This window comes from Leuciscus leuciscus, assembly GCF_965113295.1.
Source record: "Leuciscus leuciscus genome assembly, chromosome: 14".
In the NCBI taxonomy this organism is placed as follows: domain Eukaryota; kingdom Metazoa; phylum Chordata; class Actinopteri; order Cypriniformes; family Leuciscidae; genus Leuciscus; species Leuciscus leuciscus.
The window spans coordinates 28,322,757-28,345,136 of record NC_138738.1 but is presented as its reverse complement, the minus strand read 5'-3'; the positions used below and the strand labels follow the sequence as shown (position 1 = coordinate 28,345,136).

Sequence of the window (22,380 nt, the reverse complement as noted above, 5' to 3'; positions counted from 1 at the left end):
TTTAGTATATATAATTATTTATAATAATAAAGTTATATGAAATATCTCTTGAGCTGAGCTGCGCCAGAGCAATCTCACGCCACAGCGCCAAAACTGTATTTATGGTTTTGAATTTTGTAAGAAAATGGACATAAATCTGAGACTTTGTTTCATATCTGTAACGTATAGGCAAGGGCGAAGCGGCGAGAGAATCCACAGGCAAGCACGACTTTAATAAATCAAAAAGGTAATCCAGGGCAAACACCGGAACATGAAACAGCTACAAAACATGGCACAGAACAGGAAATAACAAAAGTCCACACAAGACAAGGGGAACACAAGACAGGAATCATGACATGTTAAGGACTGCCAAGGTATTTGTATTATGGAAAAAAATCTAATTGTATGTTGTTGCCATATGGCAAAATATCATAAAGTACCTTAAAACTATATTTTTTCTAAATCTTTTTTTACAGCACTTCAAGTTAAGCCATTCTAAGAAAAGAAAAAGAGTAAATTTTTTTTCTATAGGTCTATCATAATGCGTGCGGTAGAGGGTTAAATATAGTGCATGGGTTGTATGGAAAACTTGGATACTTTTTGGTGTTTTTGTCCTTTTGGAGCTGGACAGATACAGTATGGTCACTATGATCTGTCATCGTAGAAAAGCTCAGTTAAAATGATTTTAAAATGCCCTTTTTGTGTTCCACTGTAACCTAATGAACTTGAAAAATAATGACATATGGGTTTAGAATGACATGAAGGTAAGTACATAACATGGTTTCTCTTTAAACTGAATAGCATCTGGATCTCTGATGTCCTACAAACAGAGCAGATAACTTGCAAATGCATTATAAAAAGTATTCTTCCTTAAAACTAATGTTTTTACCAGATCCAAGTCTGCTTTTCTTTAATCAATTTGTTGAAAAAAGAGCAATAAATATACATCAAAACAGTAAATAACACATTCAGATCATTCACATCAAAGACATAACAATAAAATGCATGAGACTTAAAAAAAATACATGAAACTGTTGTCATTGACTTGTATGCAAGTACCAAGACAAGAACAAGTTCAAAATACAAACAATATACTTCTACCAACACCTAAAATATTTATCTCTCAATTGTTCTTTTCCAGGGATCTTTGAAAAAGATGCATATTCCTGGTGGCACTGCTCATTTGTGCACATTAAGTCTGGTAAAGAATAAGTGTACCTTTATGGTTTCCAATCCATGGTCAATTTTATCTTGCAGTAGAGGGTTAAGGGGTGAGAGAAAATACAGAGAGAAGAATAAAAAAAGTTATCTGATGTCATCCTGAGAGTTGTGTCCTTGAATACGGAGTATAGAGGAACAATACATGGTGTCAAAAACGGATAACCCACGACAGACAGAGTCTAGTGGCACAGACAAGAAGTCAGAGCAGTTTTAATGGTGTGGAGAGTGAGAACGAGGGACCTGTGGAGCAAGAGAAAGAGCGAGTCGGTGAGAGCTAACAACAAGCAAGCGGCAAGCTAAAAGCACACAGCATGGACCACATATTTACTATCACACCACCGGGACCATTCGACTTCGAGCCAAGCTTGTGGCCCACATGGATTAAAAGGTTTGAACGCTTCAAAATTGCGTCTGGATTGAAAGAAAAATACGGCTCATACCAGGTGAATTCTCTCATCTATACAATGGGTGATAAGGCTGATGATATTCTGAGCTCACTGCAGTTGACAGAAGAGAAAGAAAATGACTTTGATGAGGTAAAAAAGGCCTTTGATGAACATTTTGTAGGAGTGCATAGTTTATGTAATTTATGAATGAGCCAAGTTTAATAAACAATGTCAAGACGTCGGCGAATCTGCAGAAAACTTTATCCCCGCAGTGCACAAACTAGCTGAACATTGTAAATATGGCGTGATCCGAGATAGGATTGTTGTCGGCATGTGTGATGCTAAATTGTCTGAAAAACTGCAGCTCAACCCCAAATTTGGATTTAGCTACAGCTATAGTTCAAGTGAGGCAGCACGAGGAAGTGAAAAAGCAACAAGCTGTTCTGTGGTTAGCTGATTCACCAGGACAAATAGATGCACGGTCTAATAACAGTAAGAGACAGGCTCATATAAATAAATCTTTTCAACGCGGAAGCCATTCTCAGCCTCAGCGTACCTCCTCCAAGCCAAAACAGTGTGGGAAGTGTGGTAAACCCCAAAACATTCATGGACTGAATGCCCAGCAAAAGATGTTGAGTGTAGAAAATGTAAAAAGAGGGGACACTTTGCTTTTGCGGCAGCTCAAAAGATGGATTCAACTGAAGAGGATGAGGCGGCTTATCTTGTTGCTGTTGACTATCCACAGTTATCTAGATGGACTGAAATACTTACCATAAATGTGCTTTAAAGTGGACACATGTGCATCTGTGACTGCTATCCCAGAAACAGAATTCAAACAGGATAGATATGGCAGACACTCAGTGCTGTGTAGACCCCTGCTGGGCCCCGCCAACCAACCTCTGGATGTAAAAGGGCAAGTGTATGCGGTCATTCAGAGAGGGGACAGAAAGATTGAAGAGGAGGGGTTCATTGTGAAGGACCTGACCACACCCTTATTGGGGCTCCCAGCTATCCGCAGACTACAGATGATCCCTCAGCTCAATAGCATTGACGACGCAGAAAAACACTTCCGCTCAACTTACCCAGAGGTATTTAAAGGGCTGGGTAACCTTAAGGGGGAGTATAAAATTAAGCTGAGAGACAACGTGGCACCCTATGCCCTCTCGGCCCCACGACGTGTGGCCATCCCTCTCCGGGCCAAAGTCAAAGAGGAACTAGACCGGATGGAGAAGATGGGGGTCATAGCCCCGTGTTGAAGAACCGACTGAATGGTCAGGGAAAACATCAGGGAAAATTTGCATTTGCGTGGACTTTAACCCATCTGAACGAGAGCGTCATCAGAGAGAGACACATCTTACCGGCAGTGGATGAGACACTGGCCAAGCTGGAAGGAGCCAGAGTCTTCACAAAGCTCGACGCGACATCAGGCTTCTGGCAGGTACCACTCCACAAAGACTCATCAGAGGGCCGCTACTACTTCAAAAGGTTACCTTTTGGTATATCATCGGCGCCCGAACACTTCCAAAATAGGATTTCTCAGCTGATTGATGGCGTTGACGGAGTCCTATGTCACGCTGATGATGTCCTGGTTATAGGAAGAGACCGGGCGGAGCATAACGACAGGCTGCACAGGGTGCTACAGAAATTCAGAGAGGCTGGGCTCACTCTGAATGAGAAATGCCAGTTTGCCCTGACAGAGATCTGTTTCCTGGGTCATGTCATAAATTCTCAGGGCATCAGAGCAGACCCGGGTAAAATAAAGGCAATCCTTGAGATGCCAGAGCCAAAGGATGTGGCGGATGTTTGCCGTTTCATGGGCATGGTGAACTTTGTAGGCAAATTTTCGCCACGCCTGCCAGATCTGACAAAGCCCATTCGTGACCTGCTGAAGACAGAGAACAGCTGGACATGGGGAGCACCCCAACAGAAAAAGTTCCTGGAGACAAAAAAAGAATTGGGATCAGACACTGTGTTAGCCCAGTATAGCCCAAATCACGAAACTATGGTATCGGCAGATGCTTCTTCATATGGACTTGGAGGTGTCCTGACACCTGACAACAGACAGACGGAGAGTGGAGACCTGTCATCTTCATTTCTAGAAGTCTGAACAAAGCCGAATCAAGATATGCCCAGATCGAAAAGGAGGCTTTGCCTGTGACCTGGGCATGTGATCACTTGCGAGGATACTTGAGTGGACTGGACTTTACCATAAGAACTGATCACAAGCCACTCATAACACTCCTGAAGTCCAGATCACTAGATGACCTCCCGCCGAGGATTATCAGATTCAGACTCAGGCTGCTCAGATTCAACTTCGACATCATCCATGTCCCAGATAAAAATCTGATAACAGCTGACACCCTGTCCAGAGCGCCTCTTCCAGCCGCAGCCACAGAGGCGGAGCAAGAACTGGAAAAATAATACAAAGCTTACCTGGACAGCGTAGTAGAAAGCCTGCCAGCCACACTGACAAAGCTGGAACAGATTAAGAGTGCACAAACCTCAGATAACACCTGCCAACGTCTCAGCCGATACATTGCAACTGGATGGCCGGGACATAGACGAGATGTGCATGAGCAGCTGCTACCCTACTGGCCCAATAGGTCAGTTTTGCATGAAGGAAGAGGACTGCTCATGAAAGGAGAGAGACTTATAATCCCTTAGTGCATGAGACCTGACATCCTGCAGAGACTGCACCTGGGACATCAAGGTATCAACAAATGCCAAAACAAGGGCCAGAGAATCAGTCTGGTGGCCAGGCATCACGTCTGCTGTAAAGCAAATGGTCGAGAGATGTGAGATTTGCTCAAACACCAGTCGAGCCTCTGCTCACAACAGAACTACCAAGCAGACCATGGTAGAGGGTTGCAGTTGATCTCTTCCAGTGGCAGAATGGGAACTATTTAGTCATGATAGACTACTTCTCTCGCTATATTGAAGTTTGCTCCCTACCTGGCAGCACATCAGCAAAACAGACTATTGCAAGACTTAAAGCTGTGTTTGCCAGCTATGGATGCCCAGAAGTGCTTGTCACGGACAATGGTCCGCAATTCTCCTGTCATGAATTCGCTCAGTTTGCACGGGATTATGACTTTGCCCATGTGACAAGCAGCCCCCGTTACCCCTGCAGCAATGGGGAGGCTGAACGGGCCGTCAGAACTGTGAAGTCTCTTTTGGTCAAAGAGGGAGATTTCCACAAAGCTCTGCTGGTCTACAGGGCCACTCAATTGGCGCACAGCAGAACACCAGTCCCTGTGTCACCGGAGCAGTTACAACCACAGTGGCCTGATCTTGAGAGGTTCAGAGAAAAGGACACAGTGTTGAAACTGAAACAGCAACGACCGTTCAACCAGAGACACCGTACTCAAACCTTACCACATCTCCAGCATGGACAGCACGTGTGGATCAAACCCACATGCACAAGAGAGACTGTTGTTAGTCCGGCACCTACAGTACACCACGCTCATACGAGGTAGAGACCCTGGAAGGAGGATGGCTGCGATGCAACCGTTCACACCTCAGGGAAGTTCCAGTGCCTCCAGGTGACATGACAATGACTAGGTCAGGGAGACTTTCTAAGGCTCCTAAAAGACTGGACATTTGAACATGAAACACACGCATACACATCACAGAGGATAAGAAAAAAAAAGGGTCATAATTTTCTGTTTGAAAAGTGAAATGTTTATTAGAAAAGCCATGTTCTGATTTATTGAATCTTGCAGTTACTTTAAGACAAAGTCTACAAAAGGACTACCGTTAAGTACCGTCTTCTGTTAATTTCTCTGTTTACACTTTTAAGTTTGAAAAGGATTTGAATAAATTCGTAAAGTTGTAAATTAAGTGAGTGAAATAACTAAGTAGCCAGACTGTTGAATGTATTTCATTATTTTAAGGTTCTGTTAAAACAGTTAAACTTTCATCTAAAAAGGGGAGATGTAATGGAAGGTTATGGCCACGTGGGGATAAAAAAGTTATCTGTTGTCATCCTGAGAGTTGTGTTCTTGAATACGGAGTATAGAGGAACAATACATCTACCAAATACATTTGAATGATTTCAAGAAGTAAGGTAGAAACGCGGTACAGTTGTAACACTGTGAATCATGCAAGCTCGACTGTCATCATCCATGAGCACATTCACATTTGCATCCTCTCTCTGCATGGAAAATGTCACTGCATAGTCTACATTCCTTCAACAGCATTCATAGAACTTTTTTGGGGAATATGTTTTTCATTTTCTTAGTCCTCTTTAATTGGGAAGAGATTGTAATTCATGTCTGGTCAACAAAACTGTGCCTGTTTTTGTTATTTGTCATTTAATTTCCATAATTACCATTAATACCTTAATGTATTAAGTTTTAATATGTGGTCCCGTGCTGACTGCATTGATATTGATGCATACATTAATAATGTCTGAAAACAACCAGAGCCAAATGTTTCAGTATATTTCATTAAAAATTTTTAAAACAGTTTTTCAACCCCCATTTGCAAATCAGGTTTATTGGCAAAATGTACAGACGTTCAGCTGTTTGCAATGAACAAATCAAACAAATGTAATTGAAATAGCTCAACACAACAAATGTTTCAAGTGGTTACTTTTAATGACTTCTGCAGTCTCAAAATGATTCCACCCCCTGAATAGAATCCCCCACAACAGCACAAATCTGCAAAACAGGTGTTGTCTCATGCACACCTGATGCAACTAATCAATGACACATGAAATACCTGAACTGGCTAGGTTTGTTGAGTGTTACGATTGACTTCATGCTAGAAATATGGCAAAGATGTCCAAAAGAATGGTCCAAAAAGTTAATAGAAGGATATCATTGCCCTTCACAAACAAGGAACAGGATACAAAAAGATAGGGAAGGCACTAAATGTTCCTAGAAACACTGTTGGAAGCATAGTGTGCAAGTTCAAAGTTGAAAGAACAGTGGTTACACTACCTGGACGGAGCAGAAAAGGGAAGCTATCAATGACTGTAACCAGATTTCTGAGATGGTAGGTTCAGAAAAACCCTTGAGTGACTGCAAAAGACCGTCACAAGACTTTGTGGCAACAGGCACTGAGGTTTCAGCTTGCACAGTACGGCATGTACGAAACGCAGATGGTTTCCAAGCCAGAACTTCAAGACATACACCACTGATGACCCAAAAGCACAGGAAAAGTGCTCAAAATCATATAAATAAGCCACAGAACTTTTGGGATTCTGTTCTGTGGAGCAATGAAGCAAAACTGGAACTTTTCTACCCTATGGATCAGCGGTATGTCTGCAAGAAAGAAGAATGAAGCATTTGCTGAAAAGTACACTCTGTCTTCAGTTAAGTACGGAGGTGGCTCGGTGATGCTCTGGGGCTGCTTTGCATCCTCTGGCTCTGGAAACTTGCAGCATGTGGCAGGCAAGATGGATTCATTTCTGTATATCAGGAAATCCTAGGAGAATACATCATGCCGTCAGTGAGGAAGCTGAAGCTTGGGCATCATTGGAGAATGAGTCATTAAAAGTTGCATTTTCAGTTGAATTTGGGGAAGCCACTTGAAACATTTATTGTGTTGAGCTATTTCAATTACTTTTGTTTGATTTGTCCATTGCAAACAGATGAAAGTATGTACATTTTGCCAATAAACCTGATTTGCAATAGGGGGTTGAATAATTTTGAATAATTTTGATTACAACTACAGTTTGGCCTCAGTTAAAACTGTATTCTGTCTACCTTATTTTTTTGAAGTTATATTTTTGTATTTTTGCAATGCAATAAGCTAACTTTATAAACATGCTAATAAAACTTGTAAAAATTTGATTATAGCAGCAAATAATTTGTCATTTTTGGCATTATGTTGATTATCACAAAAATGTATTTCAACTTCTCTCACCTTTTCTTTAAAAATATATATATAAATATATGGCTTTCAGTGAGGCACTTGCAATGAAAGTAAATGCTGCTTGAGTGTTCGGTGCCAGAATTGGAAAAGCTGCCAATTTGAGTTTGATAAAGTACAAATTGAGATTGCATGGCGCCTCGGAACTTCAATCTCAGAAATGGCGCGCATTGCGGGTAATAATAAGTAAATATCAAATGTGGTTGGCACTGTTGAGCAGAAGATGTTTTCTTGGGATACTTTAGGCCTCATTATCCCAATAGTACAATCCCTGACAGCTGTCTGGTATCTGACCACCATTGTGGACCAAGTTCATCCATTCATGTAAACTGTGTTCCCAGCCAGTGATGGCTTTTACTAACAGGATAATTAAAAATTATTATAAAAAATATATATATATATAATAATAAAAATAAAAATAAAATAATAATAATAATAATAATGTGCCATGCCACTCTGCCGGACTCGTCAAGGAGTGGTTTGAGGAACCACTGTTAATGCCTTGGCATCCAAATTCACCTGACATGAACTCAATCTAAACATTTGTGGTTCAACTTGAAAAAGGGGGCTTGCACTACATCACCACCACCCCGCAATGAACAAGGAACTGGAGGACCTGCTGGTAACATTTTGGTACCAGATACCCCAGTAGACCTATCGCCAACTCGTCGAATCAATGCCTCGCTGCGTGGCTCGTTTTGCGGGCTTAAAGGAGGTCCCACACGATATTAGGTTATTAGGTATGTTACCACACACAGATGACAGTGTAACTTTAGCGCTTTGCACACCCAGGGTTCCTGGGTCATCTTGTATCATGTTTTGTCAGCTCATACTTAATAACATGGGATTTAACAATTAATCCTGGGTACTTATAATCTGATGTTTTTTTACACTTTACATTCTTAAACCCTCAGTTAAATTTCTTATTTGCACATTTGTGGTATCAGCAAACATGCTCAGATAAATACAGCGTGCGAGTGGTTTAAATAACCAGCTTATTTTGAGCTTCCGTATTGGTAAGTAAAAATGTTGACACGTAAATCCTGATTGGTGTTTTAAAACACATACAGCTTCTGTGAATGAATGTGACCGTATGAAGCTATGATATGAGGCACATTCTGTTCAATTTCTTGTTGGTTGTCTGTAGTTAAGCTTCTAGGTGTAGACACTGCTTTGTTTCATACGTTTGGCACTGCAAAGTAGGATGATTTTAACACACATGTACACAGAGGTCAATAAAGGTCAATTAAATAAAACACATAAAATAAAATATTGTGTGTCAAAATCTAACATGATACACAGATATAAAAGAGAATACAAAGATATCCTTTTGTAAAAGTCCTCTTTTAAAAGTAAGAAAAGAAAGAAACATGAAAAATATGTCCATGATTTACCTTTACCTCACATTTCTTATGGCAGGACAACTTGCACACTGCAGGAAAAGAAAAGAAAAAAAAATGCATTAAATGTGATCATAGAATTATTGGATTAAAAGTTCAATATACAATCATTTACTCTTACTGTACCAATTCACACTACAAAAGTGCTTTGTAAAGATAATTTAATCTGTGTTCTACAAGACAGGTGCAAATAGGCTATGGCTAATTACTTCTATTAACACTTTATGTGAATGGCATGTCACTATTTGTATTTAATGCAAACAAGATGTTTGTTGCTATGTATGTTTGGTGCAAACAGCATTTACCACTATTTATACTGTAACACTATTTACAGTAAAAATAGCATGTCCCTTGCAAAAACATTTCTTTGCGGCTAACTTATGGGTACTTTGCGGCAAATCTGCAGCAACCTAAAAGCAGTGAGTTTCTCTGAGGTGAGGCAATTATACTTCATAACAAATTATATCAATGACAAAAATATGAAAATAGCATGAACTTTATGTCAATAGATATGACTGAAGTTCTGCTAATGTGACAGTTCTTCAGATCTAGATGAATCATGTAAGTGATTTTTTTATTCAAAACAGCAAATTAGTTAAGAAACATCCATCTATCTATCTATCTATCTATCTATCTATCTATCTATCTATCTATCTATCTATCTATCTATCTATCTATCTCAATTCTATCTATCTATCTCAAGTCATATTTAATCTGTCCCTCTTTTCTCCCATACTTTATATTTACTTATGTAAGTGAGGTTTTCATTTCAATGACTGTAAATATGCTGCCTGCTGAGAATGTTAGATGTGATTAGATGAATAGTCATGCTCATATTCTGTATCAGCTGTATATATAGATTGTTTAGAAACTCATTTATTTACCAGTTGATCCTGAAAGAGAATGAAGCCTGCCCCTGATACTGAAGTCATTGGCAGTCTTAAAAACATGGCTTGTAACAACTCTTGAGAGGTTCCAGCATGAAGGCCCAGGCTTCACCATTCACAAACTCATGGAGGGACTTTAAGAATCATGTGATCTGTATGGCAAGACATCAACAGCATTTAAGTTAAAATTAATAAAGTGAGCAATGAAATGAATAACACATGCTTAATGTTCCGTCACCCCATTATACAGTTTAGTTTCACTCTCTTTTTCAGTTCATTTTCAGATAATCTGAAAATGAAAGATGCAGATTTCAACAAAGAAGTGAACTCGTACCTGTAGGGGAGTAGTCATGCTTTATAGGATATGTGAATAAAAAACAAGTAAATGAATGAATTTATAGTGTTTAATGGTTGAGGTTATGATAATACTGTTTAATATATATATATATATATATATATATATATATATATATATATATATATATATATATATATATATATATATATATATATATATATATTGATAAAATGTAATATTGATTGTTTATCTTGGTTATTTAACATTATGTATTGAATTAGACCTAACCATTGCTTTTAATTTGAATTATGTTTTATATGTTGAAGACAAATATTTTTAGAAGTATTGCACATAGTGTTTGATTTTTTGTTGTTGTTTTTGATTATGTATTTGTCAAGAGATAACTGTTTTATATATTCAATCCTTCAATGGTATAAAAAATACTTTGAATCTACACCAAAAAGTAGAAGCACTTGTATTACACTCATATTCACCATAGACTTGCCGCAACTGTCAGCCGCAAAGTTGCTGCACACTGTTCGCCACAAAGCTCACATGTAAAAAAAAAAATGAATTTGTGGCAATGTTCACCATAAGATTGCCACAAGAGTTTGTCAGAACACTATATTTTTGCAAGGGATAGCTTCTCAGTGAACATCCTGACTGAAACCTCAAGTCTGAAATCATTATATAAATGCCATCAAGAAAAAAAAAAAAAAAAAAAGAATAAACTGAGGAGGTCTCTAGAGCAGAAAGATTAACTTTACTGATTGTTAAGTCAAGATTTTAAGAAAGGGAAAGAAGATGGCTAGCATGGTAGGCAGCAAGATGCCATTCAACATCGAGTCAAATAAATATTACTGATGCAGCAAGACAGAAATCACTTTTGTTAGTTAGAATTCAGATGCAGAATATAAGGATATACAGTATATGTTAAGCAAAGATGCTAAGTAAACTGCAATTATGGAAACACATCAACAGAAATGCACAGAGAAAGAGGCTGGTCTGTGGAATATCCAACTACCACAGTGACCACAGGTCATTGTAAGAAACAGAAAAATAGAGACAGTCAACAAGAATGTGAGGGATTTGCAGGCCCAAAATGCAGATACCCAAGTGCCATGAAGATGCACAAACTGTGGTTTAACCTGGCCCAAGCTATAAGCAAAGAGGGGGTCAAAGCAAAACATGCTACAGATGTCAGGCTGAGCAGCAGCAGTAGTGCGCATGTCACTCTTTAAGTAAAAATAAAATGACATAAATGTGTCAAAAAGACATACTGAGGGTATACAAGTCAAAAATGGAGGCTGCAGAGTTTAAAGGTGGAGAACAGTGCATAAGACAGACAAACAAGGAAAAGTGCAAAGAGCACATCACACATAGGCTAGTACATGAAAAAAAAAAAAAAACACTCACAGATGAAGTGAGGAACATACTATGTAAGTTGTTCACAACTCTGATTTCAATGCTATGATAATAGAGCCAATGAATAACTCAGCACCCATAGTACCCATACTAAAGCCTGACAATTCAGTGAGACTATGTGGGGACTACAAGTTGACCACAAGCACCTCCAGACTCTTGCCACAGTACTACCAAGACTCTGCCAAGAGCCGAGCTACGACTGAAGCGAAAAGCATATTAATGGAAATGGAGGAAATGTTCAAGGACACAAGGTTGACACTGGAGAGCTGAAAGTTCTGCCAAAATGTCTTCACAGTTCTAATTATAAGTGCAAATGGAGTGTTGAACAAGAGGATACATTTGAACAGGAAAAATAAATTATTCAGTCAGCAGAAGCCTTATGCTGGGTACACACCAAAAGATAATCGGGCTGATTTTGGGCCGATTTCTCCCCTTCCGACAATCCTAGCTATGTCCCGATTATCTTGATGGTTTAACAGATTATTTTATCAGATTTTCCCTTGGTGTGAGGTGTGTTAAGAGTGTCCGAACCTGCTCGGAAGAACGTCGGAGCCGCTCCGATCGCGAATCGTAAATATTAAACATGTTTAATATTTACGATCAGAAATCCTGATGTGTGGGGGGAACTCCGAGGACAAACACGCGCACGCTCTGGAGATTATCACGTGAAACGAAACAATATCCAATCAGAAAGCGAGATGATGGAAGACACGGTCATTCTCTCTCACACACACACACACACACACTTGCAGGAAGCTTAATGTTAAGATTTAGTATTCATAAGTGTACATTTCGAGGAAACATGCCTTTGTTTTTCATTTTAAGAGCAGAAATTTTACAATACCTAAACACAATATTGGGTTTGAAAAATAAGAAAGCTGCAAAGTGCGTTTCAATCTGTAAACATTTTCAATTTTTTTTTAACTTTTAAGTTTGTCACTGTTTATGTATATGTCTTTTTATGTTTGTTTATCGGCTTTACTCTTTGTACCCCCCTGACTGTAATTGTATAATTCTTAAAATCAATAAAAAAAATAAAAAAAAAAGACTAGAGGGATTAAATAACTTTTTCTAAAGAGACAATAAATCCAATAAAGAATAAATAAAGACAATAAAGAATGAATATATTTCTGTATAAAAGGTTATATATAATGGTAGGTACAATGTTTTTTTCACGTGAATTTTCTGTGAAAATCATTCCAAACACTATCGCAATTTCTTCCTGCATATCGTCCGTCATGCTTATTCTGAAGTCTCACGATATTTTGCGAGATTTCCTGTGTTCATAGTCGAGACTCTGGTTGAAAATCTGTTTGTGTGTGGTGTGCTGTCTTTGTCACATCATGGCAGACCACACACTATAGGAGCAAAACGCTTAAATCTAGGATTTTTTGTCCTCATGTTTGTGGTCTGTCACATTTTGAAAATCTTATAAGATGTAAAAAATCTTTTGGTGTGTACCCAGCATTAGTCCAAAATGACCCCCAAAGAGAGCAGTTTCATTCCTCCTGACCGCCAGAGGCAGTGCTAAGCACTAGTGGATTATCACAGCGCCAGCTAAATAGGTCAAGAGAATATAACAACAAACTCACGTCATGACAGTAGCTCGCTACCCAGCCTCTTTCGCTTTCTCGCTCATGATTACTTTTTATTGCATAATTACTGTCATGTAGGTTATTGTATGCCACGCGGTGCTATCCGAAGGGCAGTTTTTGATTCATTTTATGTGTGATTCTGAGTGTTTGTCGCAATCATAAATATTTCGGTCCTAACCGAAGATTTCATCTGTCATGTAAGTTATTGCATGCCACACGGTACTATCCAAAGGCTAGTTTTTTATTCATTTTACGTGTGATTACGTGTTTGAGTGTTTGTCATAAATATTTCGGTCCAAACCAAAAAATGTAATCTACCAATTGTTTTTTTCCGGGCTCATGTTTTTCACTGTTCCTACGGTACTAACAGAGGACGTTGTGGTGTTTCCACCCTTTTACAACACATTCCATGTAGTGTACAACTACCACTAAATCTTTATTCTTCTCCTAAGCATTACTAAATTGATAAAGAGACAGGATGATACAAGTAGAATCACCAGGAGTACAGCAGATAGGAATTGTTGGATTGATTTCCGTAGAACTACACAAGGGCAAAGAGCCTTTTCTGTAAAGGGCTCCCAACTCTGGAACATGTTGCCAAATGAGTTTAAAGCAGTACGTTAAATAAAGTATTTTACATTGAAGGTAAAGCAGTGGTTTAAAATAAATAAAAGTGGGGCAGGTGCCCAAGACAGTAGCAGCATTGGTGGTATTTCCTGATGAAGCACCAAGAGACAATGTACCAAGTGCACAATGTGGATGAACTGACATATTACTGAAGAAGGCATATGAGTCATTAGCTTTTATAACTCAAGCAAAGAATACCATATACCAGCTGCCTCTTGACTTTAATTGACTTGGCCCTCAAATGTGGACCCTTCTGTGCCTCAGTTCCTACAAACTACTCTATTGGCTATGGGTCATGTGACTTGTGAGCTTGGGACACTATCAGCAACCCTCCTAACAGCCCAGCAGTATGGCTTGCACAGGCACAGTTACCTGAAGATTGTAAAAAGACCCTGAGAGAAGTACAGATTGTAATGGGACATCTTTTTGGGCCCAATGTCTCTGAAGTATTAGAGAAAATAATGAAACTGTCAGAAGCCATGCAACAGCTAACTCAGACACCATGGGCACCTTCTTTTAGGATGCCACCAGCTCCAGCTCAACCGCGCTACCTGATTTCGGAGCAGCAATTACGTCACCACATGGCTTCCCAACTTCAGACACCACCACGACATAGAGGGACTAAAATGGCCCAGGGTAATCAGCCATTTCACAGTCAACCTCAGGGTGGGCCATGTAAATGTCCCCTCGCAGGTACTAAAGGCAGAGAACATAAACCCTCATGATCTTGGGCCGGTAGTTGGTCGCTTCTCTGTTCAACATCTAAATTACTGGAGGAGTTCAGTGTCCGACCCCTGGGTTCTGGCAACTTTGAGCAGTGGATACAACCTGCATTTTCGACGTCGGTGGATTTAACCAGTTCAATGGCCCTTTCTCTAGAAATTCATTCATTATTGGAGAAAGGAGCCATTACAAAAGTTCCTCCCCTCAGTCAGAGGGATGATTTTGACTCCACATACTTCCTTGTTCCAAAAAAAAGACGGCGAGTTACAACCGATCCTGGATCTATGATGTTTAACCCCCTAGTGTCGGCCATCGCGCCGCCGCGATAACCTCGCTTTTTTTTCTTATCAGTGCGAAAGAGACTCAAATAACTCAGTCGATTTTTGTCGTATATAAGTGTTATATATAGGGATTAGGGATGTCAATTTTCACAAATTCCCATGATCGATCGTCGTTTAAATTAACGATCAATTAATCGATTAATCGTTAGCCTTAATACTGCGATATGCGTCTACTGCAGTGGCTATGACAGCATGACAGGGTCTGCAAATGCTGCTCAAAACGCTATGTTCCTCACCAAATCAATTAGAATGGTTTTAAATATAAATAAAGGGCTAGTAGGATTGTAAAATGTTTCGATGTGATTGATAATTAAATTAATTATTTAATAATCAAATATAACTACTAATACAACGTGTCACCAACGCCGCCTCATATGCGCTTAGAATGTGTGACTGTTGTGGACGCGCTCTTCCTGGAACAACTGCACGCGCTGAATGAATCTGCTACCGTTAAACTGGAGCACTTTGCTAGCACGTTATTTATCTAAAAGAAACGCATCCTATATGAGATTAATCAGATATATTCAAAATAAACATAATATTACAAATTATATCTGCACAAAATGACGCAAATTCATGCACAAGTGAACTTGAACTAAGTTACGTGCCATTCATTCAGAACTACTCATGTTGTGGACGCGGTCTTCCTGGAGCAACGCGACACGGCAACTAAACCCAAATAATTCACAATGTTTTATTACAATATTGTTCTCTTTATAATGTTATGTAATATTACAGTCCCAATAGTCATTATTAGTCGTGCACTACCGTTTGAGCTGCGTGCGCTGAAGCTGACGCTTTACTACAGAGTTAATTCTTAACCAAATGCATCCAATATGAGATAAATCAGATATAGATAGGCCTACAGAAAATAAACAGTATTACAACTTACATTTGCACAAAACGCTCTCGGTTACTAACGTAACCTCGGTTCTCTCTAGATGAGGGAACGAGTGTTGCGTAAGCTAGCTTACGCTACGGGAAAAACCCTTTTCTCGAGAATACTGAAGCCAAAAAATTATCCTTAATTTTTGCATTAGTTTAAAACGCATTGCTGCATAAGCAGACCTAGGCAGAGCGGCTCGCGCGCCTATTGGTTGCTCAGCAGCAACTGCTGCAACCTATCCAGGACCTGCTCGTGACGAAGCACCAATGAGGGCGCGGGCGCCCGTGCGCGTCACGTCCCGCCAGAATGGGCGTGGCTACAGGCTATAAAAGCAGGCCCGTGAGGTTGTTCTCTGGTTTTTCAATCTGAAGCGAATCAGAAGTAGCACAAGCACGGCAGGGTCACGCAACACTCGTTCCCTCATCTAGAGAGAACCGAGGTTACGTTAGTAACCGAGAGCGTTCTCTTACGAGAGTACTCTCGTGTTGCGTAAGCTAGCTTACGCTACGGGAACCCAATGTAAAACGCCGTGCGTGCTAGAGAAGGTCCACCTGCACGTTCCCAAGGGCATGTGCCCGGGGACAAACGTAAGTGGTAATATCTGGGCCGATGAGGGTTGGGCCCAGGGAGAGATAACCATTCCAGAATGTGGGAATGGGTGCTTAATACAGTAGAACAGCCAGGGACATCTGTGGGCTGATCTAAGAAAAACACTGCCTGTCAGCCACCTGAACCCGAAGGACAGGTGAAAATCGATCACAGACAGGAAGACCTGGTCTGTCGATCTGGAGCCTGTGTATAACACAAACCACACACAGTCTGTGTTGATCTGCAGCGAGAGCGAACAGAGCTAGTATGTTAGACTGACAACAGTTTAGCCTGTAGGGCAGGCACCTCCAGGTTATAAAACCTGATAAATGTAGACGGAGAGGCCCAGCCGCCGACGTACAAATATCATGGAGCGAGACTCCGCGAGACCACGCCCACGACGAGGCCATGCCTCTGGTGGAGTGCGCTCTGACGCCCAGAGGCCAATGAAGGTTCTTAGACCTATAAGCCATAGCGATAGCGTCAACTATCCATCTGGACAGGCTCTGTTTCGATGTGGCTAAGCCCTTAGTGCGGCCACCGAACGAAACGAAGAGCTGCTCTGACTGCCTGAAAGCATCAGACCGTTCGACATATATTCTCAGCGCCCTGACGGGGCAGAGAAAATTCACATCGTCCTCACCCTCAGATCTCGGAAGAGCTGACAGTGAAATGATCTGTGATCTGAACGGAGTGGAAAGCACTTTGGGGACATAACCGTGCCTCGGTTTAAGGATGACTTTAGAGTCATTAGGCCCAAACTCCAAGCACGAAGCACTCACAGAGAGCGCGTGAAGGTCACCCACTCGCTTAACTGAAGCGAGAGCCATGAGAAAAGCGGTCTTCAGTGAAAGATACCGCAAATCCACGGACTGGAGGGGTTCAAAGGGTTCGCCCTTCATGGCTTCCAGGACCAAGGAGAGGTCCCAGGCTGGAACCAGAGGGGGCTGAGGAGGATTTAACCTCCTAGCTCCTCTTAGGAACCTAACGATGAGGTCGTCTCTACCCAGTGACCGGCCATGCAAAGGTTTTGTAAACGCCGCAATGGCCGCCACATACACTTTGAGCGTGGAGGGGGACCTGCCCTCGTCCAAAAGCTCTTGCAGAAAGGAGAGAACCTCTGCAACGCTACAGCGCTGTGGGTCTAAGTTTCGGGCCGAGCACCAGCCGGAAAACACTGACCATTTAGAGGCGTAGAGCCTTCTAGTAGAGGGTGCTCTAGCCTGAGTAATTGTGTTCAACACTGCCGCTGGGAGGTCAGCGGGTACCCGTTGATGGCCCATGCATGCAGGGCCCATAAGTCGGGGCGCGGGTGCCAGATCGCGCCCCTGGCCTGGGAGAGGAGATCTTTCCTCACCGGAATCGGCCACGGGGTCGTGCTCGTCAGTTGCATCAGCTCTGAGAACCACACTTGATTCCTCCAGAGCGGCGCCACGAGGAGCACAGAGCATTTGCTCTCCCTGATGCGCTTGATTACCTGTGGTAACATCGCGATCGGGGGAAACGCATAGAGCGGACGGCTGGGCCAGTCGTGGGCCAGCGCATCTCTCTGTTTCGTGAAGAATACTGGGCAGTGCGCGTTCTCCGTCGACGCAAAGAGGTCGACCTCCGCTCTGCCGAAGATGTCCCATAGTAACTGGGCTATCTGAGGGTGCAGGGACCATTCCCCGGGGGGAACGTTGTCCCTGGACAGCATGTCTGGGCCCACATTTTGGGAGCCCGGGACATGTGATGCTCTCAGTGAGCGCAGGTTGTGATGGGCCCACAAGAGGAGGCGTTCCGCCAGCTTGTGAAGGCTCCGTGACCTGAGACCGCCCTGGCGGTTGATGTATGACACCACTGACATGTTGTCCGTGCGGACCAAAACGTTGTGGCCTTTGAGGAGGGGGAGAAAGTATCTCAAGACATTTTCGACCGCTTTCATCTCCAGACAGTTTATGTGTAGGCGCCTTTCTGAGGCTGCCCACAGACCAAACACTGGTCTGCCCTCGTAGAGGGCGCCCCAACCTGAGTTGGATGCGTCTGTCGAGATTACTTTTCGTCTCGAAGCCATGCCCAGATCCACTCCTGACTGATACCAGTCTGCCGCCTTCCAGGGATTCAGTGCTGTGACACAGTTCTGAGTTACCCTGAGGCGAACGCGGCCAGCGGACCATGCTCGCAGCGGGACCCGCGTCTTCAGCCAGTGCTGCAGCGGGCGCATGAAAAGCAAGCCCAGCTGAAGCACTGCCGAGGCCGAAGCCATAAGACCCAGCATCCTCTGAAAACGTTTGAGAGGAAAAATGCTGCCGGTCCTGAAAGCTGCAGCTGAGCGCTGAATCTGCAGCGCGCGCTGTGACGTCAGCCGCGCTGTCATTGACACAGAGTCTAAGTCTGTTCCCAGAAAAGAGATTCTCTGGCTGGGAGACAGTAAACTTTTGGTCCAGTTGATTTGGAGACCCAAATCCCGTAAATGGTAGAGTAATAGAGCCCTGTGCGCTATTAACTCTGACTCTGACTGGGCTAGAATAAGCCAGTCGTCCAGATAGTTCAGTATTCGCATCCCCCGTTGTCTCAGGGGAGCGAGCGCTGCATCCATGCACTTCGTGAATGTACGGGGTGCTAAGGACAGACCGAACGGCAGGACGGTGTACTGATAGCTCAGCCCCTCGAAGGCGAATCGCAAGAAAGGCCTGTGATGGGGCGCTATTTGAATCTGAAAATATGCGTCTTTCAGATCCACAGAGATAAACCAGTCCCTCGGGCGAATTTGCGCGAGAATCTGACTGGTCGTGAGCATTTTGAACGATCTCTGCATAAGGGCTCTGTTCAGCCGTCTGAGATCTAGGATGGGTCTGAGACCGCCACCCTTCTTTGGAACGAGGAAATATCTGCTGTAAAAACCTGCCTCGCTCAGTGTGTGAGGGACGGCTTCTACGGCTCGTTTCTCTAACAGTTTCGCAATCTCGGCGCGAAGTAGGTGTGCTACTTCGTTGTTCACCGTGGTTTCGACCCTGGCTCGAAAGCGAGGGGGTCTGCGAGCGAACTGTAGTGAATAGCCTCGTTCTACCGTGTTCAGTACCCATTCTGACACGCCCGGCAGCTCCCTCCATGCCTTTATGTGAAAAGCTAGAGGGAGAATAACGCGCGGGCTGTTGTCGCTGTGTGTGTGTGGCACATATCTCACAGCGCCTGAGAGAGAGCGCGCGCTCATGGAGGCGCGCGCGCTTCGCACACACATAACACAACTCGTGTCTGGTAGAGGGTGATTTACACACGGGACACGTTTTGTGTTTATTGACGGGGGCTCTGAATGAGTGCTTATCACAGAGCAGCCCGTGTTTGTGTGTAGGGATGAGCGCTGTACAGCGGGCACCTTTCCCACATTCAAAACACACACGGCGTGAGCCGAGTTTATGGATATGGGCCGTGAATGAGTGTGAGTCACTGAGTCGGCCGTGTTTGTATGTAGGCGCGAACACTGTGGAGTGGGCACATGACCTACATTTATAACACCATTGGCGTGTGCCGGATAAACAGACAGAATGCTCTTTCTGTGATTTATTTGGGCGGCCGTAAAAACGGTCTTTGGGTACAGGCGAGCGTGTTGTGTAACGGGCTCGTTGGCTGTGAAATACACATCTCCAGTCGCCTCTGCTGAGGGAACTGTGAGAGCGAGGCGCGCTGATTTTGATGGCGGTCCGGGCGCAGCGGGACTCAACCATCTTCGTCTTCCTAACGCGGTCAGGAATACTTTGAGGGCTCTGCCTTCAGCACAATCTTGGACCGGGGTCCCCGAGGGGGAGGCGGTCTGTGGCGGCTGGAAGAGCGTGAGCGCTGGGAATCCCTCGGCTGACGGCGCTGTGAGGCTGACGGCGGGGGAGGCTGTGGCGCTGATTTCCGGTTGGGCGGCTGTTTAGAGCGACCCGTAGCGGAACTGGAGCGCTTCTGCAAGAACTGCCGCATAGCCTGGGAGGTTTTCTGAACCTCAGAGTACCGTTCCGAAAACCCCTTGACAGCCGGGCCGAAGAGACCGGATGGCGCCACGGGCGCGTCGAGGAAAGTGGCTCTGTCGGACTCCTTCATGTCGGACAGCGTTAACCACAAGTGTCTCTCGGTGACAGTGAGAGACGCCATATTCCTCCCGATGGCCTGAGCAGCAGACTTAGTGGCTCGTAGCGCTAAGTCGGTCGCGCTCCTGAGGTCATTAAAATTCTCAGGGTTCGGGCCCGCCTCGTCCATTTTACGGAGAAGGTCGGCCTGATACACCTGAAGCACGGCCATCGTGTGAAGTGCGGACGCGGCTTGACCGGCGGCGGTGTAGGCGCGACCGATCAAAGCCGAAGTAGTCCTGCAGGCTTTGGAAGGCAGTGAAGGATGAGACTGCCATCCGGCGGAAGGCGGGCAGAGGTGCATGGCTACCGGTTCCTCGACCGGAGGAATGCAGAGGTAGCCCTTGTCTTTCGCGCCGTCTACTAGAGAGAGCGTCGAAGAGACAGTAGAACGCAGCCTGGCAGAAAATGGCGCCTTCCAGCTCTTAGTGAGCTCCTCGTGGAGCTCCGGAAGAAAGGGGGCAGGCCTCGTGTGAGGCGTCGAGCGGCGGCCTGGCAGAAAGCAACCGTCCAGCCTGCTGGGTGCAGGCTCGTCAGGAAGCGACCAATCGAGGCCGAGGTCCTCCACGGCCTTGGTAAGCAGGCGAAGAAGCTCGGCGTCGAACGTAGACCGCACACCGCTCGATTCCTGAAGAGAAGGGGCGGGGTCCGGAATGGAGCCCGACCAGCCTTCGCAGTCAGAAGCCAGGATAGAGCAGCTGTCCCCTTCTGCGTCATCTCCCCCCGACTCGATATCCACAGCGGGCGGCTGGCCGGCCGTGATAGAGGTGGGGGATGCAGAGAGCGATGCACACGGGGAGAGATCCGGCATGCAAGCGCTCGCGGCAGATGCCTCCGGTGTTCTCTGTGAACGGCGCTTTTTACGGCGCGGCCCAGAAGAGAGAAGCGGAGGGGCGGGATCCACGCTGAAAGATGCTAGGCGAGCCCGCAGGGTCGCCATAGACATCACCTCACATTCCGGGCAGCCGCCCTGGGAAAGCGCGTGGTCCGCGTGTGTCTGTCCCAGGCAGGAAACGCACAGGATGTGGCGGTCCCCGTCGCTGAGATCGGCTCGGCAGGAGCCGCACTTTTTGAAAAGAGGCATTTGAAACAACGCCTCGCTCTTTTAGATGCAAGCGTGTGTAACGTAACACGCGGTAATGAAAAAGGATATTCGGCGCCGGATAGCGCAGCAGGAACGGCAGAGGAAGCGGCGAGATGGCCGGCTTGAAGCTCGTCCCGCTGAAGGCTCTTCGACGGCGCAGCTTCTCCGGAGAACAGCGAGGTGAGTGTCCACTTCGCTGAAGAGTTGAAAAATCAGAGAACAACCTCACAGGCCTGCTTTTATAGCCTGTAGCCACGCCCATTCTGGCGGGACGTGACGCGCACGGGCGCCCGCGCCCTCATTGGTGCTTCGTCACGAGCAGGTCCTGGATAGGTTGCAGCAGTTGCTGCTGAGCAACCAATAGGCGCGCGAGCCGCTCTGCCTAGGTCTGCTTATGCAGCAATGCGTTTTAAACTAATGCAAAAATTAAGGATAATTTTTTGGCTTCAGTATTCTCGAGAAAAGGGTTTTTCCCGTAGCGTAAGCTAGCTTACGCAACACGAGAGTACTCTCGTAAGAGAACAAAAGGCTGCGAATGCACACGCAAACTTATAGTCATGATGAAGGTGTAAAATGGCTTCGGCGCGCTCGCTTTACATGTTTCGCGGTTGAGCAGCGTGCACGTGCATGAAGACCTGCTTAATCGATGATCGATAAGTTGTATCGATTAAATGTATTATCGACAATTAAAGCTGCCGTCGGCAAAATTTTTTTGATCACATTCAGTGTAATCGACACTATAATCCGACAGAACAACATAAATAAGGTGGTTTTAGAAAAAAAACCGAGCTTCTAACTCCACCTGGAGCGTGTTATTTGTTTTGCAAAAATCCAGCGCTCCCGCTTCATCAGGTCCAATCAGCGCAGGGGGGTGTGAGATCTGACTGTCAATCACAGGTCGTGCACACGCCACAGATCCCCCCTCACTCGCGCACGTTAATATCACATGCACACGCCACGCCTGAAGTTCGC

General features: G+C 44.2%; 2 protein-coding genes across 9 annotated transcripts in view; both read right to left on the bottom strand.

Moving 5' to 3' along the window:
• tns1a (tensin 1a) overlaps window positions 1-22,380 on the bottom strand; it is a 129,680-nt gene that overhangs the window by 46,578 nt on the left and 60,722 nt on the right. For 3 of the 8 annotated variants that reach the window (XM_082136684.1, XM_082136683.1, XM_082136686.1), the window contains one exon: window positions 8,858-8,895. The exons of 1 other annotated variant lie outside the window; for it this stretch is intronic. In XM_082136684.1, coding sequence (XP_081992810.1) covers window positions 8,858-8,895 — 38 coding nt within the window. Of the gene's footprint in view, window positions 1-8,857; window positions 8,896-9,747; window positions 9,903-22,380 lie in introns of all 8 variants that reach the window. 4 more of the 8 variants (XM_082136687.1, XM_082136688.1, XM_082136689.1 and 1 more) reach the window with 3 other exon arrangements.
• Window positions 19,957-21,928, bottom strand: LOC309513993 (uncharacterized protein; the record flags this gene model as incomplete). Its single annotated transcript, XM_082190112.1, has 2 exons — window positions 20,200-21,928; window positions 19,957-20,160 (listed from the first exon to the last, which is right to left on the bottom strand). Exons 1-2 carry the CDS (start codon window positions 21,406-21,408, stop codon window positions 19,957-19,959), a joined length of 1,413 nt encoding a protein of 470 aa, XP_082046238.1. The 5' UTR covers window positions 21,409-21,928.